Source organism: Sturnira hondurensis, unplaced genomic scaffold (assembly GCF_014824575.4).
Source record: "Sturnira hondurensis isolate 20B ecotype Veracruz unplaced genomic scaffold, ASM1482457v3 Scaffold0006849, whole genome shotgun sequence".
Lineage (NCBI taxonomy): Eukaryota > Metazoa > Chordata > Mammalia > Chiroptera > Phyllostomidae > Sturnira > Sturnira hondurensis.
In genome coordinates, this window is record NW_028079480.1 from 1,622,575 (window position 1) to 1,646,699 (window position 24,125).

At 52.3% G+C, this 24,125-nt stretch overlaps 1 protein-coding gene across 2 annotated transcripts; it reads right to left on the minus strand.

Moving 5' to 3' along the window:
* Window positions 1-4,833: 4,833 nt before the first annotated feature.
* Window positions 4,834-24,125, minus strand: ZFYVE27 (zinc finger FYVE-type containing 27). Of its 2 annotated transcripts, XM_037050793.1 has the most exons (13): window positions 23,947-24,125; window positions 22,546-22,743; window positions 18,203-18,273; window positions 16,617-16,803; window positions 13,573-13,668; window positions 12,418-12,530; window positions 11,578-11,717; window positions 11,000-11,071; window positions 9,617-9,637; window positions 9,330-9,474; window positions 7,708-7,754; window positions 7,464-7,545; window positions 4,834-6,454 (listed from the first exon to the last, which is right to left on the minus strand). In XM_037050793.1, exons 2-13 carry the CDS (start codon window positions 22,740-22,742, stop codon window positions 6,390-6,392), a joined length of 1,236 nt encoding a protein of 411 aa, XP_036906688.1. In that variant the 5' UTR covers window position 22,743; window positions 23,947-24,125; the 3' UTR covers window positions 4,834-6,389. The 2 variants fall into 2 exon arrangements, with proteins under 2 accessions (XP_036906688.1, XP_036906689.1); XM_037050794.1 differs by lacking the exons at window positions 9,617-9,637; window positions 23,947-24,125.

Below are 24,125 nucleotides of genomic sequence, written 5' to 3' on the forward strand. Positions count from 1 at the left end.
CCGCCCCTTGTCTCCCAGCCTCCTACCCTGACCAAATGTTTACGGACACTTCTATGGTCAACCAGGACCAGGGATTACTTTTCCACTGAACATACAGGCCTGGGCCTCTTCTGGCTGGAGCACAATGCTGACCTGTGTCAGGTGCTGGCAGCCGGCAGGGCAGGCAGGGAGAGGCTCCCTCAGGCCAGGCCAGCCCAGGAAAGCGCTTCCCACCCATCCCCCACGAAGGGGTCAGGCCTGCTCAGCACACCGGCTCTGCCCCGAGACATCTGCTGTCAGACTCCCAGCAGTCTCTTCCTGGGACCCAGAAAAATCCTCCAGGAGACCAGGGAGGCCCTGGACCTCCAGTCCCTTCAGTCGTAAAGGCTCCCCCTCAGCTGGTCTGGAGACAGGAGGCTGCTGCCACCAGAGAGCCTCTGGGCCGTGTCCTGAATGACTGCAACTGTCTGCGTGGAACAGCAACTCCAAGCAACAGTGGGGCTTCTCCACGCGAGGGGGCTGGTGATGGGCAGTGGAAAGGCTCGTGTGCCAGACTCCTGCTGTCTTCCTACTCTGCCAGGGTGGCTTTTGTGCTCACGGTCACCAGACGGTGCCTCCTCCTCCCAGCTTCTCAGCTGCACTCAGGCAGCAAGCAGCGAGTGGGGAAGGGCTGATGGCAAAAGCAGCGTGTCAGCTGTCCCTGGCCCCTCTGATCAGGAAAACAGTCATTTCCCAACAAATCCCACCTGGTGGGTTCCCACTTCCAGCTCACCAGCCAGAACGAAGTCACCAGCCACCCCTGGTGGCAGGGGAGCAAAGGCGGTCAAGTGTTGCCACCAGTGCAAACCGGGTTCTGATGAAAGACAGGGTCTGGGTTAGGCTGCTAAACACTCAGAATCGGGTGAGAGGAGGCAGGAAAGCCCAGTTCTGGGTTCCAACCCTGTGCCTCAGTGGCTGGGTGACACTGGGAACACAGCCCAGCTGCAAAACACAGCAATGATGTCTACTTCACAAGGGAGCTGAGTGTTAAGTGGGAAAATGTAGGCAAAGCACCTGGAAACAATGCCCAGCATTTGGAAGATGTCCACCAAATGGTAGGTAGTGCTTTTATGAACCAAAAGCCTTTGCCTAGGACTGTGTCTGCACATAATATGTGCCCAGTAAATCCCTAGTGGACTTCTTAATTGGCTAAGAAAACACCCCTGACAGGAAGGCAGGGGAAAGACAGAATGAGCTTATCTAAAAGCCAGAATTGTCACTTTCAGAAGGGGAATGGGACTGACATTTGGAGTTTTATTCAGAAAACACATCCCCAGAGGGCGGGTAGGCCAGCCTAGGGAGGAGATATATAACACCAGTGATCAGTAAGTGTCTAGCCTATGCTGGGCGGCAGGGACCACTCCAAGCGTTGTAACATTCTGATTTAAGCTTCCCAGCAGCTCTTTGAGCTAGGTACATTTATATTACCTGCATATTGGTGATGAGGGGGCTGAGGCTCAGAGAGGTGGAGGAACTTATTGAAGGTCACACAGCTTGTACGTGGTGGCGGTGGTAGGATCAGAGCCAAGGACAGGCCAGAGGGATGCGAGCAGCCAGGCTTTTGCAGACCCCCTGCCTCCCAGGAAGATTTTGGGGAGCTCCACTCCAATCCCACTCCGAGAGCTCAGACAGCAGCCAGGAAGCCGTCTCAGACTGCGGCTCTTCTCCCGACTCCCAGCGTGGCCCACCCTGACCCCCCACTCCCCTCTCAGTCCCATCAGCACTCAGCCTCTTGGGTCCCACAAAGGAAGCTCACATCCCACAACTGTTTAGTCGGCTGTAATCCCAGCTAAAGTTCACTCCTTGGGAAACACAACGTGGGGGGTGGTTGCTGCTGGAATGTGTGTGGCTGGGACCCAGTGTCCCAGCCCAGACGGCAGGCTTGACCGACCCGGGCTGTGAGAGCAGGCAGCCGGGGAATCCGGAGTCCCCAGCCCCCAGCTGTGCCAGAGAATGGAATGTGCTGCTCTGGGTGTTAAAACAGACCCAGCCAAGGAAGGGGGTGTTGCTGGGAGCTGGCGGAGTCGGGAGAGCTCCTGCCACAAGGCTTCCTCTGTTCCCCTGGAGGCTGAGCCCACTTCGTTAGGGCCAGGGGTGGGCATGCCCCTCCCATTTGCTCCGTGGCTCAGAAGCTCCGGGAGCCAGTGGGGGCAAGGCAGATGGGGGAAGGTGACGGTCGGGAGTGCTATGTTCTCCCAACGTTTCTGTTATGAGTCAGCTACAAGGACCTGCGGCATAATTCACACCTGGGCCCGGCGGCTTACTAGCCATGTGATCTGCAGCAGGTTACTCAACGCCCACCCCCCACCACCCCAGGCCTCTATTCACCCATAGGTTAAGTAGAATAAATAACAGAACCTCGGGGACTTTCATAAGATTTCAATAACATGCTCAACGTGTCGCCTGGCACAAGTGCTCAATAAACAGAGGTATCGTCGCTATTAGGGCCACCAGTGACAGGAGAAGAGTTCCGTGGAGACCAGGGGATGAACATGGAGCCTCCTCTGGCTTCAGCATCAAAGGTGATCATCAAGGACCACAGAGGTCCTAGGCAGCACGGCCAGGCCAAGGTCTGCCAGGGCCTCTAGAGGCCGCTCCCACCGCTACCAAACCATGAAAAGACAGGCAGAACCCTCAACCCACGCCAAGCTGTGGGAGCTGGTGGCCCAGCCCAGGGCTACCCTGACAGAAACGGGGGCTGTCACCATGTCTGGCTCCTGCCCCCTCCTCCTAGGTGCTTGAGAACTGGAGAGACTTTTAAGCAGGCACCCAGCTCTGCAGAGGGCAGTCTGTCTTCGAGGCCATCGCACGTGTCTTCAGCCCTCTCCACGCCGTCGACCCCAACCAGCCAACTGTGGGGCACCGTCTCACCCTGATAAACCCCTCCGTGGTTTCCTTTTCCTGCTGGCACTTGCCCTCTAAAGGTGTCCATCCCTGGCCTGCTCTGGGTGTTAAAACAGACCCAGCCAAGGAAGGGGGTGTTGCTGGGAGCTGGTCCTCAGCTGGTCCCCAAGGTCCTCACATACACTGCATGTGAGACCAGGAGGTGGCCCCCCAGCTTCCCATCTGGGGGGCTACCGACCTCCAAGGATGGGAACTTCATTTCTCACACCTCTGTGTCCCATGCCCTGCAGGCTACTTGCACTATAGTCAGTATATTTCACCGACATGAAGCAATTTCATTTTCCCAAAATAAAATGGTATTGACTCTGCTTATTCCAACTATACTCTGGCCTCTGAGATTCTTTCCTGAATGACAACCTAGATTATTCTCTGGTATAAAAAAAATTTCATTGTTCGAAGCCGTCCAGGGCAGGGCCGTTTGCTCCTTCTCTGAGGACAGCCAGGATGCCGTGACGTGCTAGTGTGCGCCAGGTGCGGAGCCCCAGCCTCACGTGGACTCTCTCTTCCAATCCTCACAGTAGGCCTGGCAAGGCCAATGTCACTCTCATGCCTATTCTACAGATAAGCAGACCAGTGTCAGGGGGCAACGCCGCTATTGCAACTCCCATGGCGCCCCTACAGCCGATAGTGGAGCAGAACCAAGGAAGAGGGCAGCCATAGCAAACGCCCACCCCCACCACCACGAGGACATTCCCTGGCTAATGCAGGCTCTGTGTCCCCTGCTCCATCGAACATCACAGGGAACATACCTCTTCAAATGGACGCAGTGTCACTTCCACAGCGAGGCAGGGCTGGATGGTACCTGAGCCCCCTTCCCACTGACCCGCTGTGACTCACCCTCCACCAGTGGTGCCTGCTCGGCTCCAGCGCCTCTTCCCTGGACTGTGCTAGCACTCCTCCTGTCCCCTTTGGCTCCAAGGCCATTTTCCTTCCTACTCCTCCATCTTCACCATCCCTCTGGCTCCCCAGGCTGCTGAGGCTGCCTTATACTTTTTTTTTTTTTATTAACACTTTTTAAAGTGAACGTGCTCATCTGTAAAAACTGCCGGGACAAGGTCCCGGCTGCTTCCCTGCCTCTCAGGGCCCCGGAGGAGCTGCTGGGGTTCCCCAACACTAGGGGAAGTTTCTGAGCTTTGCAGAATCCAACCTGGACGAGACCAAGGCTGGGGGTGCCGTGAGGACAGCCCGGCACCTCAGTCCGAGGGGCACATGCACGGGGCCGCCACCTAAACGTCCTCCCTCACTGCCCCAGGCCTGCTGTCTGGTAGGCATAGCTCATCCCCAGCTCTGGCCTGCAAAGTGCCATGCTGAGCCTTTCACGACCACTGCTTAACTTCCCTGGACTCAATGTTCCTGCCTGTAGAATGGGAAGGAGTATAGCACCTGCCTCCTAGGTGCTATGCTAGGTGCTATGCTCCACTGTGAGGACTAAATTAAATGCTGTGTGTGAAGCACTCACCACAGTGCTTGGCATCCAAGGGACGCCCCACACCCCAGCTTTCAGAGGACTGCTTACACCCCCATCTCACAGCCAATCCTCTTTCTGGCTGTCTCAGCCTTACAGAGGGCTGATCCTTTTTTGCTTTCTCAGAGAAATTAGCTAAAGTCTTTCTGTTCTAAAGCCTGCATTGCTTAAGAGTTTACCAAATTTTGGTCCCAACCAACCCCAGCCCCCACAATTTGGTCACAAGACAGAGCCTCACGCCAACCCAACAAACACGTACTGAGCCATGCCGTGCCAGGCACAGGTTTCCTCCCCCGACCCCTGCTCATTCCCAGCCTTGAGCCTCCTTGCCCCACCGGCGCCCTGTCCTGCAGGCACAGCCCAGGCCCACATACTCGGCTGGCACTGGCGGGATCCAGCTTGCCAGCTTCGGGGAGAAGGTGGACACAAGGACCAAGCCGAAAACATAAGAAGCATGAGGCCTTTTTATTGGTAATTCTCCATATACACAGAAGTCCTTTAGTTCCTCTCCAGTGTAAATAAAGCACATGGTACTTAACTCTCATCTCTGAACAGGACATAGGAGCCTGAGGAAGGGAGTACACCCAGGCCTCCCCGGTTCCCTGCATACTTGCACCTCAGTGGCCTGGAGCAGGCCTCTGTCTTCCCAGCCCTCGCCAGACTGGTCGGCCCAGCGAGGAAGCTGGCCTACGATGGTCTTTGTCTCCCCAACCTCCCTCCTGGGTCTCTCCTTAGGGTGTGGAAACATCTCCAGCTCCTATGGGCTCCGAGTGCCAGGCGGCTCGGTACTCCGGGGCAGTATCCTAGGGCAGGAGAAGGCCCATCTTCCTCAGCCCATTCCTCGTGCTACATGTTCCCAGGAACCATGCAATAAATAAATAAATACTTCAAAAAGGCAGGGCAGCTCCAGGGGAAGGAATGAGTGCCTGGACCTGCTCACGGCTTAGAGACATAGTGCCTCGAGAGCACAGAAGCAAATGAGAGAGGATGGGGACCCCAACGGCCTTCTCCTGTCACTGAGACTGTCCTGCTGGAAAACAGCCCTGGAATCTACAACCCAGCCTGGTGAGATCATATACTTCCCAGGCCCCCGAGGGTCAAAGGTTTCAAGACCTCTGCTCTGCTCGCCTGGTCTCACACTCTGTGAGATGCGGCGCTGGGGAGGGCATGCGGCTCTGAGCCAAAGGACGGGTGCCCGAGGCACAGGGCAGGGGAAGCAGAAGTGATCCAAGTACCTGGCATCCACCCAGCAGGGCTGAGAACACCAGGGCAGCACGTGGGCTGCGATTCTGCAAGTCAAGGTCTCTGCAAGGTGGGGCTGAGGTCCTTTGAGCTGCTGCAGCTCCCTATGTTTTACACCGGCTCTGCCAGGCCCTCCTAGACATGCCCTCCCCTGGGGGAACTTGGGAACTTGAACCCTGTTTCTAGAAACCTTTTTGGTCTTGTTAGCCTAGGTCATACCATCTGGTGGGGAATAATGAAAGCCCAGTGCCGGAAGGACATTTGAACAGCAGTTGGGGCATGGCACTCCCAAGCCCTTCTGCAGACTCTCAGAGGCAAAGGGCTTGGCCCAGTACCCAGCAGGAGGAAGAATCTCTCTTCCCACTTTCTCGTCTCCATTTTCAGAGTATTCCCAGCCTGGGAGAGATGCCCTGACCCTCAGAGATCCCAATCAAGACCAGGCATGGCTCTCTGCTGCCCTCTAGCTTATACTGCCTGCCCAGCCCTGAGTCCACTAACAACTTAGGACAGAGCAAGACAAACATGCCAGGCCCTCCAGGGGCTCCTGTCCCCTCTGGGGTTTGAGAGCAGCCATCATGGCCGCCTGCAGGGGTGGGGAACAGCTGCAAAACCTGGCTGGAGACAGTGAGGGCAGAAAGGGGAAGCCTACCTAGCACTTGGGCCACATTTGCCCAGCACACGCCACAGGGGGCTAGGGACAGGGAGAGCGGGGTCTACTGCTGGCCAGGAACCGGCACCTGCTTGGACCCTGTCCCTCTTCTCACTTGCTCAAGGTCTGGTGACACGAGGCACACACAAACACAGTCTCTCTCTGGGCTTCGGGGGCTGAAAAGGAGGAAGAACTTGGTGAGACGCTTCCTCGGGCCCTTTGGCTCATGACCCCAATCACTAGAGCCACCTCCTCAGCCCCCAAAGCCCCACAGAGCACCCACTGCCCGGCCCCACCCTCGCTGGCCCAGCTCGCTAGCCTGGCCTCGGAGACTCCTCTTTTCATACGGCACGAGGGACTCGGGGGTGGCCGTGGCAGCAGGCTTCTCCCAGGTGTTCTATGCATCAGAAATGACTTTGCCACCAACTCGACACCCTTAAAAATGTTTTTAAATAAAGTACCAGAAGAAAAATTTCCAAAATGTTTTAACAGTGGCTTTCTCTGGGTGGTAAGGTCATAGGATTGTTTTTCCCTTCCTACCTTTTCTACATAGCAATTTCTCAAACTTCTGGTATAAGCACATGCTACTTGCATGACCAGAAGGAGAAACAAAAAACCCCTGATTTCTCGCTGTAATGCACAATAAGGAATTATGTAAAACAGGCTTCCTTTTTATGCATTTATCCTTCGGGTGCCTTGGCGCCCTGCCTTTTGCTCACGTGTATGTTTTGTTTGGGTTACAACGAGTGTGTATAGTATATATAGCTTTTATAGAAGGAAAAGACATTCTTCTTTATTTGTTAAAAGTATTGCCAAGGCAATAAAAAGAAGGAAACTCAGGGTGCTGGTCTCCTCGGGGAAGGCAGGCATGGCACTGGGGAGCCTCGGTGGTGCGGCCAGCACTGCTCTCTGTTAACTTCAGTGAGGCCATCATGGGCACTTATCACTATGCTTTGTAATTCGCATACGGCGTAAATACTCTTTTGCTCGCATCAAGTATTTCCGTATTTTGTTTGTTAAAGGGTGGTGGATGAGACACCACTACAGGCCAGACTAGGACCCCAAGTTCCCCTGGCCTCTCACTGACCCCTCGCTCCTATTCCTTGGGACAGCACCTCCCCAGAGGAGGCCTGAACCAGCCAAGCCCTCCCACCACCCTGACCCCCAGCCACTGGCCCCACGCACCTGTGGCCCCCATGGAAGACCTGGGCACCTTGAAGGAGCAGCACCGGGAGCAGAAGCTGTTTCCACAGTTACTGCAGCTCCGCTGCAGAAATGAGCCAAGGTCAGTGTCAGATGCATCCCTAGGCCCAGGCACCTGGAACTCCCAGCAGCCCCCACTCCTCTGCACCCACTGATCCACCCAAGGGACTGGGGAGGTGTCAGGTGGGGCAGGACTGAGACCCACTGGGCCCCCCTCAAGACTTACCCTCTTCTTCAGCACTGAGAAGGTGGCCGAGCAGCCCGTACAGCTCCCTAAGAAAGAGGCAGCGGCTCAGCCTTGACCCAGCCTGGGCCTCTTTCAACAGTCACCCGTTCCTGGGTCTTCTAAATGGGGACACTCAGAACACCAGCCTGGCTCAGGCTCCTTGATGGGGAGCAGTGAGCAAGGGAGCCGAGTCCAGACCCAGAGACAAAGGAAGGGACCGAGTCTCCAGACTATACAAAGCTGCCAGCCCTGTTCCCTCCTGGGGCTCGGACACCCCACCCACAGGTCCCGCCGAGACCGGTGCACCCAGCAGAATCTGCCCCTGGGAAGCCACACCAAGCTGGCCGGCGCCTGACAGCAGGCATCCCTCAGAGGAGGCAGCCCAAACGGCCTCGTGAAACCCGTCCAACGCAGCCCCCTCCCAAGTGTGCCCTTACAATACTCCTCACAGCCAATGAAACACCTCCTAAAGCCCCAGCCCCTGCCTTGTGTCATCTGCACATTGCTGGAGAGGATCTCGGAACCAGGCACCTCCCAAGAAGACGTTTAGGGTGAGAGGTGCCGGCACCGGGAATGGCGGGCACAATAGGGTGTGACAGAGCTGGGGGACAGATGTGCCTACACCCCAGAGACAAGATGACAAAGCTTCAGACAATGGCAGAGGGGTCAATGGCAGGTTAGGAAATGGCTGGGAGGAGGCAAGGAGGGTGTAAGAAGAGATGGAGGACGGGAAGGAGGGGACACATCATTCTCTGAGAGGCCACTAAAGGCAAGCAGGCCTACTACAGGTGCTCCCCTCCCACCCAGGCTCCAGGGACAGGAAAGGTGGGTCGTCCGAGGAAGGGGTGCCCGAGGGTGAATGGAGAGGATGGAAAGGACGGCAGCAAACAGATCTGGGAGGAAAGCAAAGGCCACACAGGGCCCTACGACTTCAACCAGCTCCAGGGACAAAGGCAAACTCCGACAAGGACCAAGAAAGACCCAAGGGCTGCCCCAGGAGCACTGACTGTGGCTCAGCACCGACATGTCCCCGCAGGCAGGGGACAGAGCCAGGGCAGAAAAGACAGGGTCCACAGCAGGCACGAGGGAGTTCCCATCAGGGGACCAGAGAGCCCTGTGGGCCCAGAAGGAAGCTGACTTGGGCCCTAGAAAAACTTGAAAAGGGATAAGGTTACCAGAAGAAGTTTCCAGAACTTGGGGCCCAAAGGCCTCCAGTGATCTAGCCAGACTTACTACCAGCTTCCGGGAGCACAGCTGTGCCTTCCGGACACCCTGTCTGGCCAGGTGCAGGCCCCAGGCCTCACCTTCCCACAAAGCCCCAAAGCTATATTGGCAGCTACGCGTGGCCCCTTCCCCTGCCTGTCTCAGGGTTACACCTCTCTCTACGGTCCAGGGGCCGCGGTTCTGGAGCCGAACTCCTTATCTTCCCACAACTCCTGCTCAGTGAGGGCAGAGGGACAAGGAGGAACCTACACTCACTCTCCACGATCCCACTATGTGCTTAATACCTTCCCAGGGTCCCATAGTCGCCACTGCACTCCTCGCTCTCGTCCCACAGCAGCACCCCCAATTCTCAGGCTTCGGCCCTGCCCCCCGCCCTGACCCCTGGGCACTGGCCGTACCGAAGTTGTTGGTGGGGTACCGCTTGCGCAGCCGCTCAGTGAGCCGCGACACCTTGCTACGCAGTACTTCGTTCTTGCTCAGGAACCCGTTGTCCTGCAGGGTCAGCTCGTCCTCTGCCGGGCACGGAGCACCTTCCTCGTCCTCCTGCGGGAACAGCTGCTCCCAGTCCTGCCCACCATGCGGCAGGGCTCCCGACCCGGCAGACCCCACGAGGTGCGGGGACAGCTGGCTCGGCCTCCTGCCCCCCCGCCCAGCCCTTGCCCACCTCACCAAGGCTCCGACTCACCAGGACCACCAAGTGGGTCTCCTGCCTCCCAAGGCGCGGGGGGAAAAGAAAACAGAGACAGATAGCAAGAAGGAAGCCGCCAGGAGGGGCAGCTCAAGGAAAGGCAACACTGGGGTGCTGCTGGGAGTCCTCAGCATGTCCCCAAGGGCGACACTAACAGAGGCCCCTGTAAAGGATTCCAACACCGAATAAGCTTGGGAGAAGCTATGTACTGTTTTTTTCAGACTGGGTGAAATTTATCAAGTGGATCATTATGTTACTAGAAGAGAACAGATGTATTTTTTAGGAAGCTGATTTCAGTGACACTTCACACACAGTGCAGGCGTAAGTGTGGTGTGGCCCACGCGTGTTCCCTACTGTGGGCTGTGGAAAAACACTTGAAAGCCCCTGCTGTATGAACGCCCTCCCACCACCACCACCGAGATTCGGAATCCACACTCGCATGTTGAAGTCTCAGAGAACCCCCTCAGCAGTTGGAAATATAAATGCCTATGTGAACGGGCTGGTGTGAAAATGAACGCACCCGGCACGACTCACAGGCCTGGCGAAAACTCACACACCCCACTCCTTATATCTCAGTTTCCCCCTTTACAAGGAAACACAAAGAGCAACGATTTCCTACTGAAAGAAAACAACAGTGCACATGTGACAAAATGACAACTGCCACTAGGAGTCAGTGACCAGGAAAGACAGGGAGTGGTGGGGACTATGTGACTTTTCTAAGGGGGACAGTTACTCCTCAGCTACACTGACCACTGCAGACTTCGGGCTACCCAGAGCTTCTGATTTTTCAGGAAAAAAAATGAAATCCAGAGTTTTCACAGAAATCCTCTGTTTTTAAATATTGGCTCAAAAAATGTTTAAGGTTTATATGCCAAATAAAACACTGCAAACTATCGGTCTGAACCACTGTCTTCCAATCGGAAAGACTGACTTGCTCTGACCTAGCACGTGGCCTTGCAACCACTTGCCCCAGCCCCACCCCACCCCTGCCCCCGCAAAGGGGCACCTCTCAGACCTCACTCTGCAGGGGCCCAGAGCGGTGCCCTCCCCCAAGTCGGCCTTCTCCACATCAAAGGTGCCGTGTCCACAGTCTACGGCCATGGTGGTAACTGACCCACCTCCACCAGCAGGGCATTCCCCAGAGGCTTCCAGAGCCATCCCTGCCCTGGGCACCCAGGACAGGTCACCAGATGAGCAGCAGGACAGGCGGAAGTTCAGTGGCACCCTGTCCTCCAGTGAGATCTAGCTCAGATCAAGTTCCAGCTTCTCAGTGGACAAAGAGAATTTCAAAACTCCAGACTTAGGATGTGAGAAGCCACACAGCTCCAGGACCACCCAACTTCTGGCCTGGTCAGTGGGTGCTGGGGAAGGGCCACCCACCTCGATCGCATCTTTAAACTCCTCATCAGGCTCAGCCTCCTCGGCCTCCTCCACACTGCCTGGCGTGAGGTCCTGGGAAGAGACACTTCGTTACAGACAGAGAAGGAGAGCAGCCCTGGCCCCTGAAGTACAGACCCCCTGCCCGAGCCAGTATCCAGGATTCCCAAAACGTCTGTTCCTGCCCCAGAGGAAATGGCACAACTGCAAGAGAGAAGGACGCCCTGGGAAAAAGGCACTCTCTGACCCAGCAGGGACAGGAGTGGGACCAAGACCATGAGGGACAGCAGGCCTGAGGGTCTGGTCTGGGTCCTGGCCACACCGCCCACCGGCAGCTACTCTGTGCCTCAGCCTCCTCATCGTCAGAAATAACCTATATGCCTCATGGGGCTGATATCTATAAAGTGGAAGAGCACAATAACTGCTCAGTAAAGCACAGAGTGGCTATTATTATTACAATTATCAAGCACTCCGGAGGGGATGAGGCCAGCCCAGGAGCTATGGGGTACACACCAGCTCGTGACAGGAAGGCGCTGGAACCTGCCCACAGCAGGCTCTGCCTGGGCAGTGCAGGTGCTCACCTCTGTGGGCGTGGGCGCAGGCGTGCAGTCTAGCAGAACGCCCTTCTCCCCAGCATCTGGGGGCGGTGGGCTCTGGAAGGCACCCTCTTCCTGGGTGGGTTGCATCCGCCGCTGCAGAGATGCCCTGTACTCAGACACCACTACCCAGGGAAAGCAGTGGGGTGGAAGGCAGAAACGGGGTGGAAGGCAGAAACGGGATGGAATGAGTGGTGCTTTGGGGTATCCACCTCAGCTGCTGGCTGCCTGTTCCTCCAGCGCCCCACCCCCTGCTGCAGGAAAGAGTCACCCTCCTAATTCTGAACAGGTCACCTAACCTAAGCCTCGTACATAAAATGGAGATACCACCACCTACCCTGTAAGATCTCTATAGAGAGATTCAATGTGGTCAGTGCTCAATAAATTAAGGATTCTGCACTAACTGCCTGACCACAGCAAGGAAAACGAATATAGCAACCAGCCAAACATACGTAGAGGCCTAAGCGTCTGTGACTCAGGGGCTCTCCAGACTGCCTCACTGCTTCAGAAGCCAGATGGCAGACGGGGACTCTGGGATCACACAGAGATGTGGCAGCAACTTCAGGGGGCTGCACCCCGGGAGTCAGGTGGCAGCACTGGGAAATCCACACCCCTTGGCACCCCCACCCCTCTCAGAAAGACAGAAGGACCCCTTGGGTAGCAGTCTAGCAGCCTCCAGTTTCCCAACTAACACCTCAGAGAGACAGAGCCCAGGAGAGCCCTCCTGGTGTGGTGCTGCCCCCTAGTGGCAGGTACAGCAAACAGACGATCAGCTGCAGAGACAGATGAACAAAGAGCCCATCCCTCAGGCTTTCCAGGGCTTACCTCGGAAGAACTCCACATTCCCTAGAAAGAGCGTGCTGTTTAAAAGGGCAAAGACCCAGCACAGCGGCAGCAGATACAGCACACAAACCGTGCCCAAAAGAGCCCCGTAGAACCTGGATGGAGAGAGGAACCACCGGGTCAGAATTTCGTAAGGCAACAATTTGGAGTACACCCACATAGAGGTCAGGCAAGAAATAGCTCTGTGCAGTTCATAAACTGACAAGATCTGCTAACCAAACAAGCGGACAGCAGAGAGGAGGCAGGCTTTACAACAAGTCACTGGTTGCCAACACCGGACCCTGGAGAGGCCGCCAGGGTGGCTGAGGCCCTGTAAAACTGGCTCAACACCCATCACTCCTCAGTCTCCAGACTCAAGTCTAGAAAAAGACAAACTTGGCTGCGAATCCAGCTTTGCCACTTCTCTCGCTGTGTGCTGTTAGAAAATCCCTTGGGTCTCTGAGCGTGACTTCCTTCACAGGTAAAGCAGGCGTAAAATGGCGCCCACCTCCTGGAGCTGCTAGGAAGCTCCGGGAAGTACACCGGAAGTGCCGAGCTCGGGGCTTGATGCCAGGGGCAAACCGAATATTATCTACAGATAAAGGGCCTAAAGAACATTCCTTCCGTGTGATCCAGTACTTCACCTTTGAATTTATTCTAAATTTTTTTTCAAAAGATTAGAGCTAAACCCATAAAAATGTTCACTCTAAGGTTAGTAATAAAAGTAAAAACTGACTAAATGTATAATAGAATGGTTCCACAAATCCCAGTATATTCACCATCAATATTAATGTGGCATTACAATAATTCCAAAAGCCATGCAGCAGCACAGAAAACCATTTAGGATCTGTAATGGGGAGGGGAAGCAAACAGAATCATGTACGCTACGCAGCGATAGTGTATACGCATGTGACGAACTCTAGCAGTTGATCTAAACAGAAGATCAGCTGCTGTATTAGGACGGGAGTTACTTTTCTATTACTGAAATATGTTTACCACATCTACAAGGCAGCTGTCTACAGAAAAGCAGTGCGCTCCCGCCTACAAGCCTATGTGCAGGGCCTTTCTCCCCCTGGGCTGCGGGCAGCTGGCTCTGCCCAAGGCCCAACTTGCAAATTCCTCCCGGGCAGTGGTGGCGGGATCGGAGGGGCCACTCACTGTGAGGACACGGTGGGGTTCTCCCAGTGCAGCACTCGGTAGACAGCCTCACAGGTGCAGCACAGGCGACTCAGGAAGGCCTCCAGCTGGATCAAGCTGCAGACACAAGGGGCTTCTGTGAGCCACACACCCCACCCCACTCACCCAAGGGGCCTGACAGAGCTGGGGGACAGCAAAGCCTAGGGCTTCACAGGCACAGCTGGCTAGGGATGGCTGGTCTCTTCAAACCCTCTGGAGGGGCCAGAGAGCTCAGGAGAAAGTGCATACATTTCAGTCCCTTTGTGGAACCCTGCTGAGGTGGACAAAACAGGGCAAAGGTTCCTTGCTTTGGTCTCTTTCTAGCTATTGCTGAGGCCAGTTACTTACCTTTACTTAACTGGGCTGCCGTTTTCCTCTATAAAATGAGAAGCAAGGTACCTACCTCACAGATACACGAGAGATGTGAGAATAAATGGCAGGAGGTAGATAGGTCAGTGTGTCTCCACCTGGTGTGTAAAGCAGGCTCACTTGGAGTGGGTTGTTTTTTTTTTAATTTTATTTATTTATTTATCTTTAGAGGGGAAGGAGACAGAGAGAAACATCAATGTATGGTTGCCTTTCATGGGTCCCCTGTTGGGAGTTAGCCTTCAGGGGACCAGCCTGCAACCCAGGCATGTGCCCTGACTGGGAATCGAACTGGTGACTCTTTGGTTCACAGTCTGGTTCTCAGTCCACTCAGCCACACCACCCAGGGCTTCTTTTTTTCTTTTTTTTAAAGATTTTATTTACTTATTTTTAGAGAGAGGGGAAGGAAGAAAGAAAAAGAGAAACATCAATGTGTGGTTGCCTCTTGCACATCCTCCACTGCGGATCTGGTCTGCAACCTAGGCATGTGCCCTGACTGGGAATTGAACCAGTGACCCTTTAGTTCACAAACCAGTGCTTAATCCAGTGAGCCACACCAGCCAGGGTACTCTGATGTTTCTCACTCTCTCTTCTCCCTCCCTTCCCCTCTCCCAAAATAAATAAATAAATAAATATCTTTTTAAAAAAATAAAAGTAAGCCCTGGCTGGTGTAGCTCAGTGGATTGAGGGCCTGTGGTTTGCGGGCCTGGGAATCAGAGTATCGCGGTTCGATTCCCAGTCAGGGCACATGCCTGGGTTGCAGGCCAGTTCCCAGCAGGGGACCCAAGAAAGGCAACCATACATTGATATTTCTCTCCCTCTCTCCTCTCTACCCCTCTAAAGAAAAAGAAATAAAATCTTAAAAAATAAAAATAAAAATAAATAAAAGTAAGGAAGCACTCAAAAATGATGGGGGCATATCAAAAGAACACAGGAGCCAGTTCAAAAGAGACCTTACTGGCCAAATCTATGACAATTTGAAACAAAATAAATAATAACACTAATGGATTATAACACTTTGAATTAAATTTTAAAATCTTGAGTTCATACGGATAAGTAAGAATTATAGTAGAATGCAGCTAACAATGACAATTAGAAAAATCACTTTTACAACCATCACTGGATTTGAAAGTAGTAGGTAAGCCCTGTATGACATGAGTTGGTTGGATAAGGGGAAATTTACATAAAAGGACTTATTAATACAACTGCTAACATTTCATTATGAATTCTATATTAGATAATAATACTAATGTTAATGATATCAATGTCAATTTTCCTAATTTCGACTATAGGACTGTGGCTATATAAGACAATGTCCTCGTTCTTAGAAAACACACGCTGAGTTATCTGGAGTAAAAAGGTATAGGGATTGCAACTTACTTTCAAATGGCTCGGGAAGAAAAGATAACGTAAATGTGGGGAGAGACAGATACAAAATGTAGCAAAGTGTTAATAATGGTTCTATCTGAGTAAAGGACCTTTGAGAGCTCTTTGTATCATTCTTACAACTCTTTTGTAAGTTTTTGGTTTTTTTGTTTTTGTACTTTCACAACTTTACTAAGTCATGTATGGGTTCACTAACTACAATTAAGCATTATGCCATCTATACCCTAATAAAGATTGAAAGTATGTATTCCAGTTGACTTTAGCTTAAAATCATTTCAAAGTAAAGAGTGTTTTTCTTTTTTTAAACCCAGACACCCACGACGTACTCCAGATAAACTGACTCAGATTCTCGGGGGGAAGGTGGACACCGGGCCTCTGTTTATAGCTTTTTTTTAAAGCTCCACAGATGCCGCCGCTGTGGAGGGAGGGGGGTGAGGGCCCCGCCGTAGGTCAGGAAAGCCCAGTTCAGGGGGGCTACTACATGGCAGCTGCCACCGAAGTTATGTTAATATTATTCAACAGCCTTAAGGTGCTTCCTCTGTGGCCCTGGCCGGCTAGCTCACTTGTCTAGGACAGCACCCCAGTACACCAAGGTTGCAGGTTTGATCCCTGGTCAAGACACATATAAGAATCAACCAGTGAATGCATAAATAAGTGGACCAACAAATCACTGTTTCTCTTTCTCTCTCTCTCTCCCCTCCCGTCTCTCCCCCCTTCCTGTCTCTAAACTAAAAAAATTTTTATAAGTATTAACTGTCACATTTAAGAAGTTTCTCCATAGTGCAGAGACAATGACTGATATTCGCTGAACACTTCCTGGGTACCAGATACTCATTTAATCTTCACAACCACCTATGAGATAAGCCCATTATTACCTCATTTAACAGATGAAGAACCTGAGGCACAGGAAAGCTGAGCAACTTGCCCAACGCTACATAGCAAGTAAATAAATGTAAGAGCTGGGACTAGAACCCAGGCAGTGGCTCACGCAAGCACATGCTAAGTCAAGACCCTGAACTCTCTCTCCAGTGAAAAGAACACGAGCTGTGAAACCACCTGGACCTGGATCCGCACCCCAGCTCGGCCATCTCCAGCTGCGTAAGCCCTTTTCCTCACCCACAAATGCAGGATAATAACAGTAGCTACCTCCCAGGACTGTTTAAGAGATGAAAGGAAATGCCATCAGTGTCTTGCCTAACACAATGCCTGGTGCGCCTTGTGGCGAAGGCGTGACTGTGACTGTCCCCTACCTCCCCAGCCCCTTCCATACTCACAAGCTCTTCACCTCAGCCACAGCCTCAGGGCGGGACAGGCGCACTCTCTGCAGGTCCTCCTGCCTCACACTGTGATACTTCCTCCGCATCAGCTCAGACTCCGGCAGCCGTGCCCGGCAGACCTCCTGCAGATAGCCCAGAAGGGCGGGCACCGAGATCACCAGGGCACCCACCGAGTACCACGCACCTGTGGGACCAACACCACTGTGGGTAGGTAAACGGGCAGCAAGGGTCCGGGGCCTCACCCGCCCAGAAGTCCACACGCTCACTCCCTCAGCCCCTCCAGGGCTCGGTAGGAAACAGTGTCTCCCGTCACTCTCCAGCCCCGAACCCCAGCTTCATTCCACCTCACAACTTATCACGTGACAGATTACAGGTATGACGTCGCCTCGTCCACCAGTGCAGACTCTGTAGGGCCGGGACTCTGTCCGTGCGGTCGCACCAGAGCACCAAATCCATGTTTTTAAACATCAGACACCTTCACTAGCACAGAGTTGGTGGTTCGTGCCCACACTCTGGCCAGGGGGCCCCCGATGGCTGACAGTCTGACCTTTGGGCCCCTGCAGCCGACTGGAAACCCTTCCTTCGGTGTTCAAACCACCCCAGACCATTATGAAGTAAAAATGGTGAGGTTGAGAGGAAATCCAAAGAAACTTTGATGCGCTAAGGCAGGCTAACAGAGTCCTGGGCACAGAGCAAATGCTCGTAAAATGTCTGTCCCATAAACCGATTTACTTTGGAAACGTGATCAGAGGAACTTAACAGCCTAGGAATGATATCTGAGTTTCAACCAAGCAAACAGCCCACGGAGAAACAACGGGAGGCCTCCTGTGAAATGGGTCTATTTCCAACCCACTGGGTCCAGGTCTCTCCGGAGGAAACAAAGGAGGCACTGGGGAAACGTGGGTCCAACGAAGAACGAACACACGAATGAAGGACCCAGCTCCTCGGACCCGTCGGGCCCACATCCTCCGCTCATTTCCCCTGAGGGGTTCGGCTTTTCTCGAAGCCCTCTGCGAGTGTGACAGGCAGCGTGCACACTGTGGACACATTGAACAAAGGGACGATTCCCAACCCGGGAGGGACAGAGCAGCATGGCAAGAGACTCCAGCAGGCTACTCAGATTGGCACTCAATTTAAAACTCACAAACTGCTTATTTCTGGAATTTTCCATTTAACGGTTTTGAAAATATTTTTAAACCCTGTGCTAGCACACAGTAGGCTGACACCATGGAAAGCAAAACCTCGAATGACTGCAATATATTGGCCGCTCACTCTGTGTCAGGCACGGAGCTAAGTGTTATACCCAGAGCGTCTATCTCACCCCCCAACCACCCTCTGAGGGAAGCACTTGCTGTCCTCCCTTCGGAGGTGAGAAAAGGTCTTAAGTCGCAGTGCCAGCCCTGCCAGGATTCTAGCCCAGAGCCTGTTCCTCTCGACCCCGTGCTCTGACATCCTGCAGACACTGAGGGAGGCCAACTCTAGGGCCAGACCAGTGGCTCCTTCACACAGGACTGCTGCTTCCCCTCATTCACTCACAAAAAAAAAAAAGGAAGAAAAACCCAGCCCCTGGAAGTAGTTCTTACCCTCATTCAAAGTGAGGAACAAGACGTTGAGGCCCAGGCAGGTCAGCAAGGAACACAAAGGTGTCTGCCACCTACAACACAAAGCATTCTGGTCACCAAAAAGGAGCCAGCCATTCCTCCAGGTGGGAAGAGCAAGATGAGCCAGCACAGGTAAGTCATGAAAACCAGGAGCAAGGGGACCCCCCTGGTTCATGTGGCTTGGTGGGTTGAGCGCCAGCCTACAAACTGAGAGGTTGACGGTTTGATTCCTGGTCAGGGCACATGCCAGGTCCCCAGCTGGGAACTGTAAGAGGCAACTGATTGATGTTTCTCTCCCTCTCGTTTCTCTCTCCCTTCCTCTCTCACAAATAAATAAATAAAATCTTTTTTTAAAAAAAGAGAAAGAAGGAGGTCTGGAGCTCAGGGTGTCAAGGAGAAATGAGAAGGGGGTCTCTCATTTGGACAGGCAACTGGGAGAGGAGTTCAAGTTACATATTAGGCCCTGGGGGGAGAAAAGGTATCCTCTCAGAACCAAAAGAGATGTAGAACCTTCTCCAAGGAGAAAAAGATTCACAACGTTGTCTATGAAGAAACCTAGTTAGGAGTGCACTTTCTCTTTCTACCTAAGACTGTCTTTCCCTGGCTGGAGCTGAAACCGCGAAGACGTCTTGCTGGAGCACGGTGGACCAGACAGATGCAGGCCAGAGCAGCAGGGCCCAGTGTGGAGCGGACCAGACCAGCGCAGGGTGAAGCAGGGCAGAGCACAGCAGACGGCGGGGGGGGGGGGCGGCCAACAGAGCTGCCTGGCCAGAGAGGGGACTGGCCTCAGGGCCACCTTACAGCTGTCACAACTGAGCTCTTTGGCAGTGAACAGTTTCCTTCTTCACTGCGCCCTAAATCGGGGAGTCCTGTCGGTGCTGAGCTGGTGTCCACAGCCACCTGTTGACAGTTGCATCCCCCCAGCACTGGGGCGTGCAAAGGAAACCTAGTTAACACCAGTTAGCCTATGCTCCATAAGGTTCTATTCTCTTTGAAAGGTGACAGTGACAAAGATTCTTCTTTAAAATTTTCCTTTATTTCCTTATTGAGATGTAATTTACATATAGCATTGTTTTTTACAATTTCATGAGAACATAGACTCTTTGCTCAAGATTTTCTTGTTTCTGCAATTTCGAGAGTTCCTTTTAAACATACATTAATTCGAAAAAAGAAAAACATTTTAATATATTAAAAAATGAAGACAAAACCAGGGTGTAGCATTCTCTCAGCAAACATGCCCTACGTAAACAGGAAGACTGGAGCAAACAAAGACCCACCTTTCACCATTACCACCCAAGGGCGAGGTAGAAGCCCCCACAAGGGAAGAAAGACCAAAGACTGCTGAGCCCCAGCTGCTGAGGACAAGCAAACACTGCCGGCTTAGTCCCTGATAAAAGACATTTAATAGGGACAAAGGAGCACAGATGTAGTCACCAAGCCTCTGACACCTATAGTCTAAAGAGCAGCGTCGGTATATTTAAGGTCAGCCATTGGAGGAGAGAAACATATAGAAAAATAAACAGGTAAGCTGCTGGTAATCAACATATTCAGAACTTAAATGTATTTTTCTTTTGCTCTAATTGGGATATTTCAGAGTTACTAAATGAGGTTAACTAATTTATATGCTGCTTTTATTTCTTAACAGTTACAGCAAGGGAATGAAATGACCTCTCTCTGCCTTTCTCTTAAAATTCAACACACTCCAACTGTACCACCCTAATTAGGCCTCCAAACCATCTAGTGGCAGCTACCAGGGTAAAAGCAAATTAAAAGTCAGGTCTAAGGCCAATCCCATTTCAGAAATAAAAGCACCACAGAGCCACTGAAGTCCCCTTCATTTTAAATACTCTCCTATTCTATCCATCCTCAATGACACCTTGGACATACAGACCTACCTACAGAGTAGCTGATCCCAAAAGAAAGAAGTCTCTTAAAAACCTGCTGCAGCCCTACCCTTCAGACCAGAGCTCAAGATTAGGTCCCTCATCAAAGCCAAATCCTCTTTACTCAGAAAAGAACAATCAAACGCACAAACTAATCTGACAGCTGCTGTCACAGACCAGTGCTCTGCCTCCCCACGGCACAGAGACTGTAGCTCATGACAGCTTCTTCTCCACCCAGCTTTAATCAGTCCCACCACATCCTCAGATTTCTAATTTTGTAAAAGGAAAATAACTAACACATGAGTGCCAAGAAGGTTTATAGACCAGTGGCAGAAAAAGAGAAGGGCAGGATATATTTAACTTTTGTGTTTTGCCCCAAAAAGGCAAGAGACACACACACACACATTTATGTACATACATATACACACCTGCACTCACACCTGTGTACACCTACACACAAAGTAGAAAACATCAAAGAGCACAGCCCAATGCTCTCCAGAGCCCGCCCCTCTCCTACAGAGGACTGAAATTCATTTCTGAGAGTTGGTTACGTGGGATTATAAAATGAGCCTCTCGTACTACCCACACTACCCACTATCCCACGCACCAAAAGTACGGTGACCTAACAGTACCGAACACTGCTCTGAAACACTGACCAGCTCATCTCCAGAGATAACGCCATAAGTTAAATGGGTTTCGGGAAGAACAAGAGAAATTAGAGAAAGCAGAAAGTTAAAAATAAAATTCCCACCACATCCAAGCCAAGGTGAGGATGATTAACCAACAGTGAGCTCCTTTGGAGGCTAACCCAGCTCTGCTCTACCTCCTGCCCGTCTCTCTTGATCATCTTGGAGGGCTGAAGGTCTTTTATGAGACTATGATAAAATCGGAAGCTTCTCCCTAGAAATATACACATGTGCCCACATATAACTTTCCATTCAGGTTCAGGAGCTTCATATACCCCTTAAAGCCAACGGCACAGGCTCCAGGGTAAGAATGCCTGCTCTTTAGGAAAACCAGGTTTTATGTATTCCCACTGAGATACAGTATTAAGAACATATAACCTGCCCTGGCTGGTGTAGCTCAGTGGATTGAGCGAGGGCCTGCAAACCATACGATCGAGGTTCAATTCCCGGTCATGGCGCATGCCTGGGTTGCGGGCCAGTTCCCAGCAGGGGACTCTTGAGAGGCAACCATACATTGATGTTTCTCTCCTTCTCTCCTTCCCTTCCTCTCTAAAGATAAATGAATAAAATCTTAAAAAAAAAAAGAACATATAACCTTTGCCCTGACTGGATGGCTCACTTGGTTGGAGCATTGTCCCATGAACCAAAAGGTTGCAGGTTCAATTCTCAGTCAGGGCACATATCTAGTTGAGGGTTTGATCCCTGGTTGGGTGCATAAGGGAGGCGACTGATCAATGTTCTTCTCTTTCTCTCTCTTCCTCTCTCTCTAAAATCAAAAAACATATCCTCAGATTAGGATTTTTTAAAGAAAGAACACTTAAATTTCTTTTTTTTAAATTCTTTTTAATTTGAATCTAATCCAACCTTTAAAACTAACTTGCAGGTTGCACCATGAGGAAGCAACCAGATATATCTAGGTAGGAAGTTCTCCAGAACAGTGAGCCGAGTCTCTTCAGCAAGTCACTGTCATAAGAGAAGAAACCATTTTAGATTGAGAAAGACTGAAGAGGCAGAGTAACCACAGAGAATGCATAGTCTTGGTCTGGAACTGGATTTGGCAAAAAAACAAAACAAAACTATAAACGATATTCTTGGGACATCTGAGGAAATCTGAATATGAATTGGGTGTAAGATACCACAGAATTATTGTTAATTTTTATTAACTATGATGTTAATTTGCTTATGAAAAAATTCCTTATTTAGAAATAAACATAAGTATTTACAGAGTGGGATGGCACAGATCAGTAATTTAAAATACTTTGACATAGATATAAAATGAGCTGAAAGGAAAAAAGAAAATCATGGATGAAAATCAAAACAGAATAGGAACAAAAAAATTTGATACCCATAATCCTAAAGGATTAGTGAAAATGATACCTGATTCCTCATAGATATTTCTATTTCTTTAACTTATGTTCAAAATTATAGCTCAATTGTAATATTAACTAAGCTAATATTGGATGGGGGAAAACAGCCTGCTCCAGATATAGAAGGCCCAACGTTCAAGGTTAGCTTGCAGTCCTATGAGCTTATTCAACCACCAAGAAGCCCTGGTGAGAGGCCAGATGGTTCCCAGTGCCTGCCTCTCCTGGGCTGGGCCTGAGACACATGGTGGGCCTGGAATTAGCCCAGAGGCCGAATGGACCTCCCAGAACCTCTTTTCAATGGAGAAGGGAGAGCCCAACCACTGCCTAAATGGCCAGCCAACTACAGAGCGGGAAGACAGCAAGTCAGAGCAATTCTGCAAAGTCTGTACCTGAGCAAGTACCGGACACCGTCACCTGCGTCCTTCAGGGGTTCCAGGTAGATCTCCAGCCTCTTGTAGGACAGAACCAAGTTGAAAAGATCAAACGCCGGAGACTTGGCAGGGGCAGGTGGAGACTCCAGGGGAGCCTCGGGCATCGCGCTGGGACTGGCCTCAGACCCACACCCCTCGTGCTCCGAGGACTGCATCCTACAACCATAATAATGCCCGACATTCGCATCACACGTCCAAGGCCCACCACACTTCTACTTGCATTGTTTCACCTGGTGCCCACAGTCGGCCTCGGAGATAGACGGGCTACAGGCAGCATGTCCATCTCACAGAGGAGGACAATAACACTCAGCAAGCTGAAGTGCATTACCCAGATATAAAACGCTGCTCTTCTGAGTCTCCATGGAATGTTCTTTCCCCCACAGACCCATCAAGAGCACAAACTGTAAAGACCAAGCACACTTGGTTGCTGGAGGGAGATAGCCTGGGGTCTCTAAAGAACTGATGTTCTGAAACATTTTTCTCCCACTCTTCCTCTGGTTGATTCCTACTTCTTCGGATGTTTGCCTTAAATATCCCTCCCTTACTCGGAGAAGTCTTTGCCAACACCTCTGGTCCCGACTAGGAGACCCTTCCCAATGTTCCAGGGTCATGTGCTCACCCTGACAGCATTTATCACACCAAAGTAACACTCCCCGCTGTCTTCCTAAGCTGATCCTTTTAATTCTGAGCTCCACCAAGTCAAGGACTCTATGTCTTCCATCCGCGAATGCTGCTGCTCGCAGTGAGCGCGGTGCGTGAGTGAACCGCCTGCTCTCCCGGACCCCAGCGCGCCTCCCGCGCCGCCCCATTCGCCAGCCCTTCCCTCTCCCTTCGGGTCCCAACAACTTCCCGGACCATCCTTGCCCACTACCCACCCCTTTCGCCCCACGGAGCAGTCACCACCTTCCGCAACGCCCCATCTCCCTTCTCTGATGAGGAGAACCACAGGAAACTCGAACGCTCTTGCCTAATTTCAAAGTCCCACCCAAATGTCAAGCAGAAAACAAGGGGGCGGAACCTCGGCGCCCAGCAACATTAATCAGTCCCCGGCAATGGGGTGCAATCTAACAGCGGGGAGCGAGGAGGAGGGTGACAAAAGGGCAACCCAGGGCCAGAAATCCCCGCAGGCCGAGTTAGGACCAAAGGACCCAGGGCGGGCGCCAGGCAGGAGCGCAGGAGGGGGCGAAGCAGGTCCGCACCGGCGGGCCCGGACCACCAAGTCGGCAGCCCGCGGAGCCTGACGGGGCCCCGCGGCCCGGACCAAGCAAGGCCACGCCCAAGGTCGCCAGGCCAGCAGGTGGCTGCCCCCAACTCCCCACAGTCCGCGAAGACAAGGGAGGGGGCGGCACCTCGACCTACCCGGTCGCTGGGTTGGTTGAGGGAGGGGCCGGGACGGCCGGGGGGCACCGATAGGGCCGCTGGGCCCCGGAGCGTTTCCTGAGGCCCGCCCCACCCCGACAGCGCGCCTCTCTCGGATGCCACTCAGAAGCCGCCAGTCCGGGAACCTCCTCCACCTCCCCCGCCGCCGCTTCCTCCGA